Consider the following 16,173-nt stretch of genomic DNA (forward strand, 5'->3'; position numbering starts at 1 on the left):
TCGAGAGGGTGCAGAGGAGAGCGACGAGGATGATCAGGGGTCTGGAGACTGAGCCCTACGAGGAAAGGCTGAGGGCCTTGGGAATGTTTAGTTTGGAGAAGAGGAGGTTGAGGGGGGACATGATTGCTCTCTTTAAATATTTGAAAGGCTGTCATTTGGAGGAGGGCAGGGAGCTGTTCCAGTTGGCAGCAGAGGGTAGGGCGCGAAGCAATGGGCTAAAACTACATGCACAAAGGTACCAACTGGATATTAGGAAAAACTTTTTCACGGTCAGAGTAGTTCAAAAGTGGAATCAGCTGCCTAGGGAGGTGGTGAGCTCCCCCTCACAGGCAGTTTTCAAGAAGAGGTTGGATGAATACTTGTCAGAGATGCTTTAGGCTGATCCTGCACTGGGCAGGGGGTTGGACTAGATGGTCTGTATGGCCCCTTCCAACTCTATGATTCTATGATTCTATGTCCTGATCTCTAAGGCTTTAGTCCTGTCCATGTGGAATTAGCAGTAAGCCCTATTAAACTCCACAAGGTTTTGTTCTGAGTAGACATGCACAGGATCAGCCCAACTGCATTTCCTCACATTTCTTCTTTATAATGGTCCTTTTTCTTCTTTATCACACCATCTATGTAGTTTCCCCAAATAAATTTAAAACTGGAAGCTACTGTGTAGACGTCTTGGCATTTCTGACTTATGCTAATCTAGAAACTCTCACTGATATTGATGTTGTATGATTGTATGAATATAGGTTGTCTTTCAAATGACTGTCTCCCCCTGTCCCCCATGCACACTGTCAGGTATTGATTCATATTAGTCCTGAAGATCTACCTGGAGTTAGTGGTGTGTGCATTCATTGCCTAGCTGGAGAGGGTAGGGGATGGTTGTGGCAGTGTAAGAAAAGCTGAGGAGACAGAGAGGAAGGGAGAGGGAGCAGGAAGATTGTGAACGGGAATAAAATAGGGTAGAAGCAGAAGAGAAACTAAGGAGGCAAAGAAAACAGCACAGATGACAGGAAAGAGATGGCGGAAGGTGAGATGCTGCAAAGCCTGATTGAAAATAAACAAGAGAGAGGAAGAGGAGGAGGAGGAGGAGAATTCAGGGAGTAAAGGAAACCGTCCCAGAACCTCTTTTTGTTGTTGTCTTTAAATAAATGCAAAAATGATGGACGTGACATGCCTGCTTGCTCGCCATCAAGCTCCCAGTGTCGTGAGGCTCAGGCATCATGTACTTGCAACTCAAGAATCTCATGCTGCCACCTAGGGGCTAAAAGGGGGCCCCGGTCTGGAAAAGTTACCAGCAGATCTGTATGAATGGAGCCTTAAGCTTCTGCCCCTTCCTGGTGCGCAGCGGCTGAAATGTTGTCCGAGAGGGCTATTTTTAAAAAAAGATGCAAAGTGATTACTTTTCAGGGAATTGCATTCATGGACGCAAATCTGACATTAGAAATGGAAACGTCCAGAAACCAGTGGGAGAACACTTCAATCTACCAGGACATTCCATTAAAGGTCACTATAGTTCAACAGAAACCTTTCAAAAACAAAATCCAACGGGAGGCTGCTGAACTGGAATTCATATGCAAATTTGACTCTGTCAAGCTGGGACTGAATAGGGACTATGAATGGTTATCACATTACCTCAGGTAACAGATTTCCTTTACAGAGGTGGGGTCTGAGGGAGCTCAGTGGCACCTGGCGTGGGCTTTCGGGAACCACAGATCTCTTTGTCAGATGCATCTGGCAGGGAGAGCTGTGGTTATCGAAGGCCCATACTGCATTGGAATTGGATGGTCTAGCTGTTTGGCTGCTACAAACTAACAGGGCAAACTCCTTTGAAGCCAACTGATCCACACACCAAAAGGAGATGTTTACATATACTAGCAAAGGAATGTTTTGATTGCTCCCTCCCCCTCCCCCCCTAATTGCCTCTTCCCTCTGCTCTTCTGTGTTTGTCCAGTCTCTGTATCAGGCATCTGACGAAGAGACCTTGATTCTCGAAAGCTTATGCTACAATAAAATTGGTTAGTCTTAAAGGTGCTACTGGACTCTTTTTGATTTTGCTACCACAGACTAACACGGCTAACTCCTCTGCATCTATTGCTTTAAAGGAAATCTTTCAGGACAAAACAAGAAGTTGATCACTGTGTTTTTTTTCTTCCTTAGGTGGAATGGAGAACATAAAACAGCACACATTTGCCTTAGCACAATACACTTATACAGTCCTCTCCACACTAACGTATGCTAATGGGGCACGCGTAGTGCGCATTTACAATGATACGAACTTCAGCAACCCAGATGTCCAAGGTCCAATAATTAATTTTAATGTATTGGATGAAAACGGAGAAATAGTTGGTTTTTCACAGGTATACTTTAATAATTCTGTTTTGTTTTCGTTGCTTAAGTCATGCATAATACCGTTCTTTACTTACTCTATTTTTTGTTCGAAGAAAACATAGGTTTTCTAAAGCTTCTGCTTCTTTTGGTCCACAGCAAAATTATTTTTGTCTCTGTTTATCATCTAAGCCACTAATTGGAAGTAATTCATCAAAATGTTATAGTACCTAAATGCAATTACAAGACAGACATTGACTTTTTTCAGAAAGTTGACAGCAGAATGATAGGATGTCATTGATTATGATAAGGACTGTCTTTTGTTAATCTGTCCTGGTTATGTCTGGTCAAACAGATCTGCAGGTTTTAGTGATGCTTCAGAGACCTTCAAAGCTTGTCTGACCAAAAGCAATAGTGGGATAAAAGAAATGATTATATGCACCTTGGGCATGTATGTCACTCTGTTGTATCTCCTCCTTGCTTAGGATGTAGACAAATGAAACTGCTGAAGGTAGTTTGCAAAGAATACTCTTACCCACTTTGCACCTGGTAAACAGGTCTCACAGGTCTCACATTCTTCAAAAAACTCAGTTTGATATGATGACAGGTTGACAAAAGAGCTGTATGAACCCTGTGGTTAAGCAAAAGCTGTCTTAAATCACGTAAGGCTCTTTTTAAAAACTACTGCCCTCCCCTGGTCACTGTCTCCCTTCTCAAGAATGATTTGTGATGATGCACGTGGTTTCTGGTATTAAGGACCATGTAGTATTGGCTAAAAAGGCTGCCCGACTGTTAATATCGCTTTGTGTGATTGTGTGCTGCACACCAGAATACATTGGGGTGGGATTGCCTGTTCTTACCTCGACTCTAAAAAAATTTTAAAATAAAAGAAGTCATAGGTCAGTGGCTGAGCATCTGCTTTGCGTGCAGAAGGCCCTGGATCAATCCCTACCATCTCCAAATCAATGGATCCTAGAAAATAGATATTAGGAAAGAGATTTCCTTACCTGAGACCCTGAAGAGCCACTGCCAGTCAGAACAGAGAGTACAGTGCAAAATGGACCAGTGGTCTGACATAGTATGAGACAGCGTCATATATTCATTTCCCAATAATTTACATTAATTGCTTTCTCAGGGGTTAAACACGTCTCTCCCTTTCAAATGTTGTAGCTCTGTGCAAAACTCACAGAGAGAAAGCTTTTTGATTCATTAGAAGAAAAGATTACAAAGCTAAGCAATCTTTTGTATGTATGTATGTATGTATGTATGTATGTATGTATGTATGTTTATATTGGCAATGGAACTACCCTGGAGTCAGCTTGGTCCTTTTTATCATCTCACCAAGTGGTATGTAAGGGGTGGGCACAACTGTATGGCACAATGTACAGTTAAATGACTGTCGTAGAATGAAAACCAGAGATATTTTTATCTTACTTGCCAGCTTGCTCCCAGCATATTGGTTCTGCGGGTCTCCGTGAGCCAGCCTGAGTCCCTGTTCATTCTGGCAGGACTCATCTTTTGTAGACTTTATCCCAGCAATGTGGGTGCGGGGTGAGTGGGTGAGGGGCGACGTTCTCTGAAAAGATCCTCAAAGCTCAGCATGATTTCCATCCTTTTGAACTGTAATTTGCATGTATAAGCAAATCTCACATAGTGGATTGGATCCAAGCAGCTTTTCTGCTAGTGACAAATGAAGGAGGTATGCTGAGAACCATGGGATTGCAGCTGGGAGGGGAATTGGGGGTTGTTGAATAAAAAAACTGGCTGGATCCAGCCCCATTTATTTAGTGCATTTGTATCCTGTCCTGGGTACCTTCTTTCCTCCACCCCACCCCAGTCCCACCCAAGGCCTGGGCCACTTGGATCTGGCCTGGGGGCTAGCTTGACTGAGGCCTACTACCCTCTTTTGGGGGGTCTTTTCATTCCTTCTTTGTTTAATTATTAATTCTAAATTTTGTGCACCTCAGGCATCTGTGCTTGGGGATGTAGGGATCTGCTCCTCACTGGTCTCATGGTCACTGCCAGGCTCTGGGGCCAAGCTAAGTGGCCGCCTCGGCTGAGGGGTCACTTCACCTTTCTGTTTGAGTTTGTTATTCAGCTCTCTCTTTTTATTTTGAGCATCTGTCCTGCTTGCTCAAGTGGGTCAGGTCAGGTGTCTCTCTGTGTGGGGAGGTAGGGATCTACTCCTCACTGGTCTCAGGGTCACTGCCAGACTCTGGGGCCAAGCAAAGGGGGCACATCTTGAAAAGGACTCACACTCACTCTTCTGCTTTCCATTTATACATGCTTAGCAGCACTATGAGGCTTAGAGCAGGGGATAAGGGTGGTCGTGTGCAAAAGTTGTCCTGGTTGTCCATCGACTAGTACTGGTGAGGGGAAAGACCCAGTGGCACCAGAGACTCCCTCTAAAGAACATCTGCTTGGGGGGCCTGTGGAGGAGGCAGAAGCTGTCTTACCGGTGGGGGGAGAGGAGGATCTCCAAAAACTGTTTGTGGAGGAGGAGGGATCTCAGAAGGAATGGCAGTTCTTTACCTCCACCCCACCCACATCCCAGCCCCTTGGGACTGACAGTGACCGCAGTCCACCCAGCACTCTGTCTTCCCAGCTATGCTCCACACCACGGCTGGTGATCCTCGGTTATCCTCGTGAGCCACCTCCTGCCAGCCCTTGTTTCAATCTCGCTATCTGGAAGCACTATCAGACCGTTCCCAATGACCTATGTGGCACAGTGCCTCTCCTGCGATGGCGTGGTACATAGGGGCTGTGACCCTAAGCACCTGTTGTCCACGGCCCTGTGCAAGCACCTGCAGAAGCACCACCCGAGCCTGTTGCCTCTGGCCTCACCCTGCAAAACATCCATCAGGGGGAGAAAGAGGGCGGCTTCCAGTTCAGATCAGGGAGAAGTGGGAGAGGAATGGGAGTCCACCCCGATCAGGAAGCCTTGTTCCGAGGCTGCAGTGGGTGGGAGCGGGATGCCCAGGCAGGCCACCCTTGCAGAGGTTGTTCCCTCGGGGTCGGGGATAAGGGTGCGATTGAAGGATCAGGAGGCAGGCGTTCGTGTGGCAGCCTCTTCTCAGCATGAGGAAGGGTTTGCACATGTAGCTGTACAGTATGGTGTGAGAGTCCCTGTATCTGTGGGACGTATGGCCCTCCCACTCCACCACGCAACATTGGGATTCCCCCCCCTTCTGGTGCTGAATCCTGTACCTTTTGGATAGTTGGGGAGGGAATCCACCCCTGCTGCCACGGCAGGACCATGGTTTTTGCCAGTGGCCACATCATCTTCAGGCCAGTGGGGCCTTTTGCTGCTTTGACCATTTTCAGTGCTGTTGTCACAGTCATTCCTGCCGCCCACCACGGCCAGACTATGGGGTTTTTTGGCAGCCACGGGCCTCTATGGTCCCAAATGGGATCGACTGACTCCTCTGGGCCAGGGGGGAAGGGGTTCCTCCTGTGCAGCCACAGCTGGTCGGCAGGTGATGTCAGTAGTGTTCTGTTGGTGTGAGCCTTCAGCCAAGGAACATATGGGGCTAGGGCCCATGAGTTATGTTAGTGGCAGCCTCTTCTCAGCATGGTTGGGGAGGGCATCCACCTCTGCTGCCATGGCAGAACTATTGGTTTTGCCAGTGGCCGCATCCTCCATTGGCCCCAGAGGGCTTTTTTGTGACCCTTCCTGCCTTGGCCCCTCTCCCCAAGGGGGTGGAGAGGGGCCTTCTTTTCCTTCCCTGTCTTGGGTGTCCATGGGTGCATCCTTGGCCCCTCTACCCAAGGGGATGGAGAGGGGCCTTAATTGGTTACCCTGTGCTGCATGTCCAGGGGTGTGTCCTTGGACCCTCTCCCCAAAGTGGTGGAGAGGGGCCTTAATTGGTTACCCTGTGCAGCATGGCCAGGGGTGTGTCCTTGGCCTCTCTCTCCCCAAGGGGATGGAGAGGGGGCTTTTTCCTTGCTTCCTGCTGTCCACCACGGCAGGACAATGTGTTTTGTCTGTGACCACCACTCCCAGAAGGTGGATTCTGGAGGTTCCTGTTGGTCTCGGTAAAAGGGGGCCTCCCTTAGTGACCCTGTGCTGCATGGCCAGGCGTATGTCCTTGGCCCCTCTCCCCAAGGGGATGGAGAGGGGCCTCCCTTTGTTACCCTGCGCTGCATGTCCAGGGGTGTGTCCTTGGCCCCTCTCCCCAAGGGGGTGGAGAGGGGCCTTAATTGGTTACTCTGTGCCGCATGGCCATGGGTGCATCCATGGCCCCTCTCCCCATGGGGGTGGAGAGGGGTCTCCCTTTGTGACCCTGTGCCACATGGCCAGGGGTGCGTGCTTGGCCCCTCTCCCCACAGGGGTGGAGAGGGGCCTCCCTTTGTTTCTCTGTGCTGCCTGGCCGGGGGTCCCTCAGCAGCCCCTCTTCCCATGCCTGCACGGAGAGGGTGGCCACCGACAAAACACATGGTACTTCTGTAGTGGCCACCCATAGGGGTGGGCGGGCAGGTGGAGAGGGGCCTCCAGGTGACAGACAGCCCCCACAGAGAGGGCAGCCACCGACAAAACACATGGTCCTTCCATAGTGGCCGCCCATAGAGGCAGGCAGGCGGGTGAGGAGGGGCCACCAGGGGGTGGCCAGCCCCCCGCCCCCTAGAAGAGAGGCAGCCATCTGACTGACTGCCTCCCTGACACTGGCCATGTTTGAAGGTCCCATAGTCAATTGGCATGGATGGCTCCAATTGTATTGTATGGGAGTTTCCTGGAGGTACCGGCTTTGGGGGTCTATAACTCAGAGATCCGTATTGGAATCTTGTCGAAACTTGGAGGGTGGCTGGATTAGAGCCTGCTGAAAACTCCCTGCGAGTATGGGCTCTCTGAGCATGAAGGGGTCCATTCCAGGGAGCCACGAACCACAAACTTTCATAAATCAGTAGTTCAGCAAGGTTTGTGGTTTGTCAAAATGAACGAACCACGAACCGCGCAGTTTGGGGTTTTTTTGGTTCGTGCCCATGTCTACTCTCTATGTCAATTACAATAGACATAGACCTCTCTATGTCTATTGTGAGTTGCCAATCTCGGCCTGGCAACTCATAACCCCCCCAAGTTCTCTTTCTTTCTCCAGAAGGTTTAATCGAACAACCATGTTGTTTTCCCACCCCCACAAGCAAAGGATGCAGAGAGGTTCTAAGAAACAACACAGGTAGCCGGTTTAAGAACGGGGGAGGGGGATAGGGACAAGGGTTGCCAAGTGTCTGGTTTTCACCAAGGCAGTCCTGTATTTTCTTGAACTGTCCAGGGAAACTTCAAAGAAGATACCAAACATTTTCATGTGATACGGAGGAGGAGTGTTGCCAGCTGTGCCTGGGTACACAAGAATTTGGGCGGGTAGCCAGAGGCACAAGCAGGTTCTTATGGCTGCTGATATGCCATGTGGCTGGCTAGTGTCTCAGTGTCTTGTAGGAGGGGAGGACAAGCATAGGCTCTCACCAAGGAGAGTGGGGCTCGGGCTCAGGCTCTGTCTCCCTTCCTCCTCCCTTCTCCCGCCTTTGCTTCTATCCAGCAGCTAATCTGCTGCTGGAGGGCACAAAAGTGCAGGCCCTTGCCGAAAAGAGCAGAGCTCAGAGTCTGCCTCACTTCCTCCACCCCCTCCACTTCCACCCAGCAGCCAGTGGACTGCCCAGACACCTCAGTCAACATCACATTCTCTGTCTCGAGGTGTCAGCTTACTCAGATTTCTCATGCAATCCCCTTCTCTCTCGCAATCACCTTCCTTTTCAAGTTAATTGCCAGAGCAAGCGATGGCGGCCACCTGAGCTGGATAATTGACAGTGGTAGCGTGGGGATGCATGTTGATCTCCTCCTACTCTCACTTTCCACCTTATCCAAGGCAGGAAGATTCAGGCAGCGCCCCCTCCCCCCCCCCCAGCCAAATCTCAGTATGGGAGAACGATTAAATGTCCAAAACACACACCCGTTTCCAGAAGGTAGTTTAAGGCTTCCCTGACCCCCCCCCAAAAGGGTTTAAACTCTGTTGCCCTCTTGCAAGATGGTTGCACTGTTTACATTGCCAGCGTCCCCACATTATTCCTGGACTTGAAGGACATGAAGTGGAACAAAGGAGCCTGGGAGAGCCCAAGAGCTGCCCTCGCTCCTCCACCCCCAAGCAGTGAATCATGCAGCTGAGGAAAGCAAGAAATGGAGCCCCAGGAAGGCTGATGGTGTTTGCCGCATGACATCGCACTGTATGAAGCTGGTGGAGAAAAGTTAGATGGGGGAGGAAGAAGAGTACGTATGAACTGGGGCAGGGGAAAAGGGAAGGCACTCTGTACATGATTTGAGGCATGTTTCTTTCTTATTGTAGCATAACTGAAAGACTGTGGCTGCAATCTTAAATTAAACTGTAAGACCCACTGAACTTCAAGTGATTTATTTGTGAATATGCAGACTTAGGGTTGTGCTCTGTGAGGTTGTGTGTGAAAATGCTATGTTTGGGGGCAGTTTTGACCCCAGTGAGACCCCACATGTCATTGGGTCCTCTGGAGCACACATGCACGTGGTGCTGCCATGACTGCCGGTGTCTTGGGGCTGTTCCTCTCCTGGCTACCTGCCAGCCACACTTGAGGGCTCCCCATTTTCTGGCCTCAGAAATGGCAGGGGTGGGGTCAGGGTTGCCTCACTCCTGAGGAACTCCTTCCTGCCTGAGAGGCTGCCCTTGGCAAACAGGATCAGTCCTCCACTCTCCTCCCCTGTGCCCTCCCTTTAGGCTCCCTCCTGTAATGATGGCCCCACCTTGCTCTCCAGGTCCCCGCCCCTAGGGTGAGTCCTAACACCTGGGTCAGAGGCTGCTACTTGGCCCCGTCCCAGCCCCGCTCTTGCTTTCTGTTGAGGACCACCACCTGCCCAGCCCTCTTGCCCCACCCAGGTGCTTACCCTGGCCGGGCAGAGGCAGCCCTGTGTCGGATGCCGTCGTGGCCAGCTTGCTGCTGGCCCCACTACTGAGAGAGGGCTTCCAGCTGCAGAACTGGCACTTTGGCTACTGCTGGCTGGCCACCTGCTGTGACCGTACCCAACTAATGCGGGGGGGGGGGGTTGCTCAGGCTGCTTGAGTGCCCCTGCTCCAGCGTCAGGCCTCTGGTGCACACGCGGTTTCTGGGGAAGTGGTTGGGCCCATCTGGCTGCCCCACCCCCCCTTTGCTGCAACTGCTGCAGCCCCCAGGCCACCTCCATGTGCTGTTCCTTCCAGTGCTGACCCAGAAATCACCAAGGCCAGGTAGTTGCTGTTTGGGGCCCAGGGAGAGGGTGGCCGTGGCCAGCAACATCCGGCGTGGGCCGCGGGGCCAACTCCAGCCAAAGTGTGATGAAAAATTATTCTTATGTTCTTTTGTGAGGTACATCGTAAAAGTCTTTTGAATGATATTGGAAAGAGTCAAGGCCAACACTCCCCCCACCAAAAATCTCCTGGATTCTCAGTTCTTCTCAAATATACTGTGCAGCGATGGTCAAAGAATATGAATTAACCATTGTAATGCTTTTAAGAACACATCCACTTATTAAATTAAATGTGATGACTCCAGCTAAGACAAATATTCATAGTTGGCCTAATGGCTTTTTTGGCTGAGTTCCAAAGAGCTGTCTTAAAAACGACTGCTGTGATTGTTCACTATTGATTTTTTTAATTGATTTAGTAGTTAAGATTTCAGGCAACTAGGAAAAGATGATGGACTAGAAGTCCAGCCGGCAAACTGGATGATGAGGAAGGAGATGGTGCTGGTGCCTTCTGTTCAACCTCAAGTAATTCTGTGGTTCAAATCAGCCTCGCTGTTTTGTGGCAGATATCTTGGCAGAAGACCTCATAACCAAAGTATTAGATGATATTTTTTTGCCCTACTAAAAACAAAATGATGCTAGAATACAGACTGGAAAAACGTCTCTCAATAAACGTAACTCTTGTTAAAACGGTTGTCTTGATCTCCTGCAGACAATGAGGTGGAGAATTGCTATTTTTCTTCAGAGATACGGTGGACAGCATACATCTGAACAGAGATACTAATTCTTCCCACACTACAGAAAAGTTGGATTGTGCATTGCAGGTTGAGAGACTCCTGTAAGGGAGATGTGGTCAAAGGGAAGGAGTTAGGCCTGATCCCGGCTGCTGGTGGGAGGGCTGGGTTGCACAAAGGTGTGTGAGTGTGACATCGGTGATGTCACTGCTTGACTTCCAGGTACAACATAAAAGTGGCAAACGGTAACGTTAGAAATCGCTGGAAAACATTGAGTTTTATCAGAGTTCTGGGTTGTACCCGGAAGTGACATAGCAACATCCAGGGCTTTTTTACTGGGAAAGGAGGTGGTGGAACTCAGTGGGTGGCCCTCGGAGAAAATGGTCACATGGCTGGTGGCCCCCGCGGTGTGGAGGGCAATCTCAACTCCCCTCTGTCTGGAGATCAGGGGGCGGGGCCACCAGCCATGTGACCATTTTCAAGAGGTTCCGGAACTCTGTTCCACCGCGTTCCAGCTGAAAAAAAGCATCACAGAAACATCACAGAATTGCTGTATCTTAGGGGCCACTTGACTTGGCTTCCCCAGGCCTTTTTTGATATTTCCATCTGCCCGTGGCTTTAATTTACAATGCAGGCTCTTGCTGCTTTTTTCTGTATCTTCCTTTGTTTCACGCCATTCTAATTAGGCCTCAGCTGTCCAGAAAAATGCAGTCCAGCCCATAGTGTCCTGTCCTATTAAGGACAGGAAAAATAGATTTTATGACCAAGGCCCTGGTTTTATATTTTAACTTAAATGAAGCCTGAGTTCCTCATTCTGGAGAAGAAAAAATAATTCAAAGAAAGCTGGGTTTCTTTTGTGACCTACTTTTGCGTTGCTCTAACCAGTTATGCGGAGAGAGTCTCTCACAATCCGTGGATGGGAGATTTTTTTTTACGCTGTTAAATTACTGTATTTCTAGTTCCAAGAAAGGATTAATTTAAAGGTGGGGGAGAGCATGCTGTTGGCCTTAGACACTGGCTGTGCTTAGCTAATGGCTTGTGGGAATCTAGGCTTCCAGGCAGATATATTGAGGATGCATATGGGGGAAAAAAGCAATGCTCACATTTTCCTGGGGGATGAAACATTTAGAATGGGCAGGCTGTAAATGTGCTAGTATGCTGTATTGTCGAAGGCTTTCACGGCCAGAGATGGTTGTTGTGGATTTTCCGGGCTGTATAGCCGTGGTCTTGGCATTGTAGTTCCTGATGTTTCGCCTGCAGCTGTGACTGGCATCTTCAGAGGTGTAGCACCTCTTTTGGTGCTACACCTCTGAAGATGCCAGTCACAGCTGCTGGCGAAACGTCAGGAACTACAATGCCAAGACCACGGCTATACAGCCCGGAAAATCCACAACAACCAAAGTGTTAGTGTGCTGCTTGAAGTTCTGTCCTGGTGTTTCCAGCTTGCAGACCCGTCAGCCGGATCCCTGTTGCAGATAGTTAAATCAGTCTAACACAGTTAACCATTGATGCATGTGAGCATCATCAGGGTTACTGTTTTCTTGTTCAGCAGGCATTCTTTCTCTGGTGTTTCCAGGGTGAAGCTCTCCTTGCTTCTGGGAGGTTGGAAAGCTGTTCCACCTACAGCTGCCAACTTCCAGGTAGTGCCTAGTATTCTCCTGGAATACAACTGATCTCCAGATGACAGAGATCGTCTGTGTCCTAGAGGAAGAGCAGTATACCCACCCAAACACACCAGAGAGAATGGTATGCAATAATAAGGACAGGCACAAGAGGAAACTGGGTTTCTGTGTAATGCAGAGGTTAAGGATTCAGAGAAAAACAGAGGTGCCATCTAGCAGGGAGAGCTGATGTGATGCATAGAAAGAACTGACAACTGGATTCAACAACCTCTTGAGCAACAAAGGTTACTCATTGGTCTTGGGAAAAATTTATAGCCTAACTGATGTCATATAGTAAAACACAAAGTACAATAATGGGGCTCAGGGTGGGAGTGGGCTACAAATACAATATTCTGATTTATCTCTTTTCAGCTCAAGGGAAGGGAGCTGAAAGGCTGGTATTATTCCCACCAATTTGGGTATATTTTCTATTTTATTTGCAAAGGTAGGCTTTGAGGCATGCAAGTGGAACTGTTCCTTTCTAAAATGCCTGCTGGCAGCATGTTACAGCCTGCTCAAATATGCACTGCTAGCTACTTGGCTGTGCTGTTTTTATCTCTTCAAATCACAGAGTCATGCATATCTTGTTGGGAGGATCCTATGATGCAAAAGCCACTTATTTAATAACTCCCACTTTCCATAATGTCTCTGGGATCTTAACTAATCTGCATTGACAGGATCTTGCAGAACAGGATCTTGCAGAACTGCTCTTTTGGGAGAGTAAAAATCTTTTTATGTATGTAGGGAAAGACTACTTGCAATTTTATGTTTTTGCACTTGTTTTCCCCTAAAAGGCCATTAGTAATCTGGATGTATGAAAAGAGCGGGCTGAAAGTCAACTTTTCTTCATGGCTCACTGCAGTTCATTTTCTTGGGTCTGTTTTTGCTATGCTTTCAAAAACCAAGGCGCAGGGAGGTGTCCCTGTAGGTCTCCTAGTCATTGCTCTGTCCAGCTCCTCTGTCTCTTGCCCTAGTTGATCAATCAGTGCCTTCTCTCTTAGCTACCTCTCCCATCCTTGCATTTCATATCTTGACAGAAGCTAAAGGTTTTGGAAGCTGAGGAAAGTAAATCTCTCGACATGTACTTAATGTGAATAATGTATTTGATAAACTAGATTATTTTGTTGTTTCAGTGTGTTACGGTGGTTATAGGGTAGAGTAACATAGCCCTGGTTTGATTATTAAAATATCCATTCTTTTTCTCATTCATGGATACCATTATACCTTCAAGTCAACCACATGTAGCTGCATTCTTTCCCATCACCCACATAACTTATTCATTCCAGTATCCATTAATGATTATATTTATCTTCATCAATTATTTAGGATTTGTTTTTATTCCAAAAGTCAGAGATCTTAGCTAATTACGATAGCTAATGTTTATGTTGGTAACAGCCATCGGTCTAGATTTTATGATAAAATCTTTCAAGAATTATTGGATGTTGCTGAAGGAGGAGAGATTTCAGATGCATTGCATCATTCTTTTCATGTTGGCACAGATTTATTGAGGCTAATTCAGTGATTTTTTTAATCCACAAGGAGAAAAAAAATATACTTGTTTTCCTCATAAGCTATATTCAATCATTTATTTTTGTGTGGCTTAAAAAGTGGCATCTCATCTTACCAAGGGGGAGAGTGGCTCTCAGGTTCTCTCAGATCTTCCTTACAGTAGACTTTCATTCTCTCTCTCTATTTTTTTACCAAATAAGTGTTTTTGGAAAAAAAACATTGTTTTTTCATGGTATGGGAAATAATAAATTAAGTAAATAAATTTGTTCCTGAATGCTTTCAGTTTAACCATGCAATTGATGCTACTTGACCAGGTGACTTTTATTTAAAATTCAATGAACATTTTATTAACATTTCTACCCATCACAATAAATTAAGAGTAGAGCCTAAGTCTAAACTTATGGAGAATATTCAAAGGCTAGAAACTACATTTTAAAAACCCTTCAAATCACGTTAAAAACCCCTCTGGATTAGTTTGTCTTGGAAGAATTGATAACCCGCAGAAAATCTTACATTATCTTATGAGGATAGGAAGGTATTACACTATTGTCAGCAGAAGTATTTTAAAAAATAAGACTTGTATTTTATCAGCTAGCATTAGAACAAATATTATTCTCTGTTGTTGAAAAAAATTGTGGACACTCTTACACTAGTAAAACAGTATTGATTGAACTGTTTCTGAATTTTAATAAGCTTTACCAAGACTTATACCTTTCTACTTCTCCAGATAAAAGTGACATTGAACACTTGCTATTCCGCAGCTGCCAGAAGATCATAAAACTATATTAAATGTTCTTATTATTCAACAAGAGCTTAAAAAGCAACAAGTCTCCAGAATCCCGAGTCCATGTAGAGTTCTGTAAAACCTCTCTGTAACTTAATTAGGCCCTTAGTGGAATTGTTTAATGACTATTAAACAACCTGAACTATAAAGGACAATTCTGTGCAGACTTTCTCCAATGTAAGGATGTTGATTTCACTGGGCTTAGGCTGGAGTAATTCATAAGATTTCACTGTTAGCCTCATTCACAAAAGGCAAAGTGCACAACAGTACAGTGCCTTGCACTGACTTCAGTAGAAAGGTGTAACTATGCTTAGGACGGCATTGCCAGTCTTGTGAAGACTTGGCATCTGAATCAGAACTGTAAAATCTTTATGTATAAATTAGATAAGGAACTTGTATTACAATCCTAAAAACACTGTTATGGAAGTAAGACACATTGAATAGAGCAATACAGTTCTGTATATACCTGCTTAGGATTGCAATGTTAATACACTTATTGTTAATTATATTAATAATGACCAGATGGGTTTTCTTCAGGCATATTTTATATCAAGTGATATATGGAGCACATTGAATCTGAGTAATTTCTGTAATCCAAACAACCTTGAAATGGGCTGAAATTATTAGATACCAAAAAAGTATTTGATCATGTTGAATGGTAGTTTATCTACGGTCTTCCTGTGCAGTCCCACATGGGACTGTGCATGTGTAGACCTGCCGATTACGGAGATTTCCAAAGCTCAATAACGCCAGGGGGTGCTCTCGCCTCTCAGTGCGCATGTGCAGCCGTCTTCCCGCTGAAACAGCCCCTTAAGAGGCGGAGCGCCCCCCACATACCCTCAGTTTCTCTTTCACCACCGGTAGTTGAGGTTTCCAGCTCTTCAATAGTCGCAATGTCGGAAACAGCTCTTTTTAAGCGTTGTGAAACCTGAGATTGAAAGATGACAAGGTCAGATGGCCTAGGGGAAACCCATAACACCCAGGTGTGCAAGCACTGCCATGCCTTTACATCTAAGGCTAGGGCAGAACGAGCGGGTCGCCTACAGGCCTCCCTCTGGAAGCGCGCGATGGCAGCTACAGACTAACCAGCAACGGCACCACCATCTGCCTCATCCGGTTCCGCCTCCCGACCTGCCCATAGATCGACGGGCTCAAAGACTCTATACTCCCGCCCTTCGCCGAGTCAGTCGGAACCGAGACCTACGGAGTCGCTTGTCACTGCAACACGGAGCTCGTCGGAACCAGCAATTCACGATTGGAGACCATTGGTTCCGAGCCGACCACCCTTGACTTTGGCTTCCGTCTCGGCTTCTCCTCAAGAAACTCCTGATCCTAAGATTCCTCACAGCCAAACACCTTCGGTTCCGAGGACTACACCAACGTCTTCTCAGGAGGTTCCCTCTTCGGTTCCAAGACCTTCGGATCCAACCTCGACATCGAAGCCATCGGAGTCCAGCCTGGAGAAGAAGCGAAAGAAGCATAAGCATTCTTCGAAGCACGATAAGGCTGTGCTAGAAAGCTTGATTTCCGCGTCTCCCTTGGTTCCACCGGAAACAGTCAGTTCCGACCCTCCAGAGAAGAGGCATAGAGGTTCTGGAGACGGTTCCTCACCTCGGAGTCCCCCTCAGGGAGCGAGCCAGGATGAGGACGTGATTTTGATTGACAAGACTCCCACTCCATCGGGACGGCCCAGGTCAACTTCATACGAGTCAGGGTCTCCTAGGTCAACTGGGAGTCGAAGGGGCCGTTCCAGACATTGTTATAGCCCCTGTTCGTATAGAAGCCGATCAGAGCACCAGTTCAGTGATGATCCAGCCATCTCCTACCATCGTAGAGAGGGCTCCTCCTTCTCTGACCGTCAATATAGGAGAGACTCTAGGTCTCCCTCGCTACGGGCCTACTCCTATGATGGATCGAGGTGAACACAGC

At 47.4% G+C, this 16,173-nt stretch overlaps 1 protein-coding gene across 1 annotated transcript in view; it reads left to right on the top strand.

The window, feature by feature from the left end:
• The window catches only part of MOCOS (molybdenum cofactor sulfurase), a 228,390-nt gene that overhangs the window by 145,495 nt on the left and 66,722 nt on the right, over positions 1-16,173 (top strand). Inside the window, exon 6 of the mRNA XM_054991830.1 lies at positions 2,152-2,351. Within this exon, the coding sequence (XP_054847805.1) occupies positions 2,152-2,351 (200 nt within the window). The remainder of the gene's footprint in view (positions 1-2,151; positions 2,352-16,173) is intronic.

The sequence above is a fragment of the Eublepharis macularius genome, chromosome 11 (genome assembly GCF_028583425.1).
Source record: "Eublepharis macularius isolate TG4126 chromosome 11, MPM_Emac_v1.0, whole genome shotgun sequence".
Lineage (NCBI taxonomy): Eukaryota > Metazoa > Chordata > Lepidosauria > Squamata > Eublepharidae > Eublepharis > Eublepharis macularius.